The 1,064-nt window shown below is 48.7% G+C and overlaps 1 protein-coding gene across 1 annotated transcript in view; it reads right to left on the bottom strand.

The window, feature by feature from the left end:
* Positions 1–717: 717 nt before the first annotated feature.
* LOC106819689 (MAP kinase-activating death domain protein-like) overlaps positions 718–1,064 on the bottom strand; it is a gene marked incomplete at both ends in the record, with an annotated part of 5,432 nt that continues 5,085 nt past the window's right edge. The window contains one exon of the mRNA XM_014824287.1: positions 718–838. Coding sequence (XP_014679773.1) covers positions 718–838 — 121 coding nt within the window. The remainder of the gene's footprint in view (positions 839–1,064) is intronic.

Genomic DNA, 1,064 nt, shown 5'->3' with positions numbered 1-1,064 from the left:
GGATGAGGATGCTGCGAGTGCGTGGGATGAGGATGCTGCGAGGCATCCCACGCGCTCGCAGCATCCTCATCCCACGCACATCCCATGCACTCACAGCATCCTCATAGGATGCTGCGAGGCGTGGACAGAAGGGGAGAAGGAAAGGGGAATGCGGTTAGAGTGGAGCCATAGGACAGAGAGAGAGAGAGAGAGACAGGGAGAGAAGGCTAGAGGGAAGGATTAGAGCAATGCGTCACTAGATTGGGAGATAGAGAGAAAGATATGGAGCATGCTCTTTGAGTGGGTCAACGCAAGGTACAGTATTGCAACCAGTCTATCTTGTGGACACTGAAAGTAAGGTACGATGTTCCAACCAGTCTATCTTGTGCTACCTGTAAGTAAGGTAAGGTGTTCCAACCAGTCTATCTTGTGCTACCTGTAAGTAAGGTACGGTGTTCTGACCAGTCTACCTTGTGCTACCTGTAAGTAAGGTAAGGTGTTCCAACCAGTCTATCTTGTGCTACCTGTAAGTAAGGTACGGTGTTCTGACCAGTCTACCTTGTGCTACCTGAAAGTAAGGTAAGGTGTTCTGACCAGTCTACCTTGTGCTACCTGAAAGTAAGGTAAGGTGTTCTGACCAGTCTACCTTGTGCTACCTGTAAGTAAGGTACGGTGTTCTGACTAGTCTACCTTGTGCTACCTGAAAGTAAGGTACGGTCAGTGATGATTATGACTTACCTGTCCATCATCTCAGCTGGTCCCTGGTCCATGCCGACGATGTCACGCTCCTGCGCTACAGCATCATAGAACGCATCCTCCCAGAACTGCATCTGGTCCCACAGCGCCGACCGGTCCTTGTCTGTAATGCAGCAATGTGAAAATGTCGCTCGCTCGTTGATTGCCATTGTCAGCCGAAAGTCGTTTATTTTTTATCGTTATTTATTACTGTCGTTATTCGTCGATGTTATTTGCTTGCGGTACAACGTTATTTAGATTTCATGTTAAAAAACTTTCCTGTGAGTTTTCCAAGACTGCGTGCGAGTGCGTGGGATGAGGATGCTGCGAGCGGGTTGGATGAGGATGCT

Source organism: Priapulus caudatus, unplaced genomic scaffold (assembly GCF_000485595.1).
Source record: "Priapulus caudatus unplaced genomic scaffold, Priapulus_caudatus-5.0.1 Scaffold4055, whole genome shotgun sequence".
Lineage (NCBI taxonomy): Eukaryota > Metazoa > Priapulida > Priapulimorpha > Priapulimorphida > Priapulidae > Priapulus > Priapulus caudatus.
The sequence above is the reverse complement of the archived record's forward strand: the minus strand, read 5'-3'. Positions and strand labels throughout refer to the sequence as shown.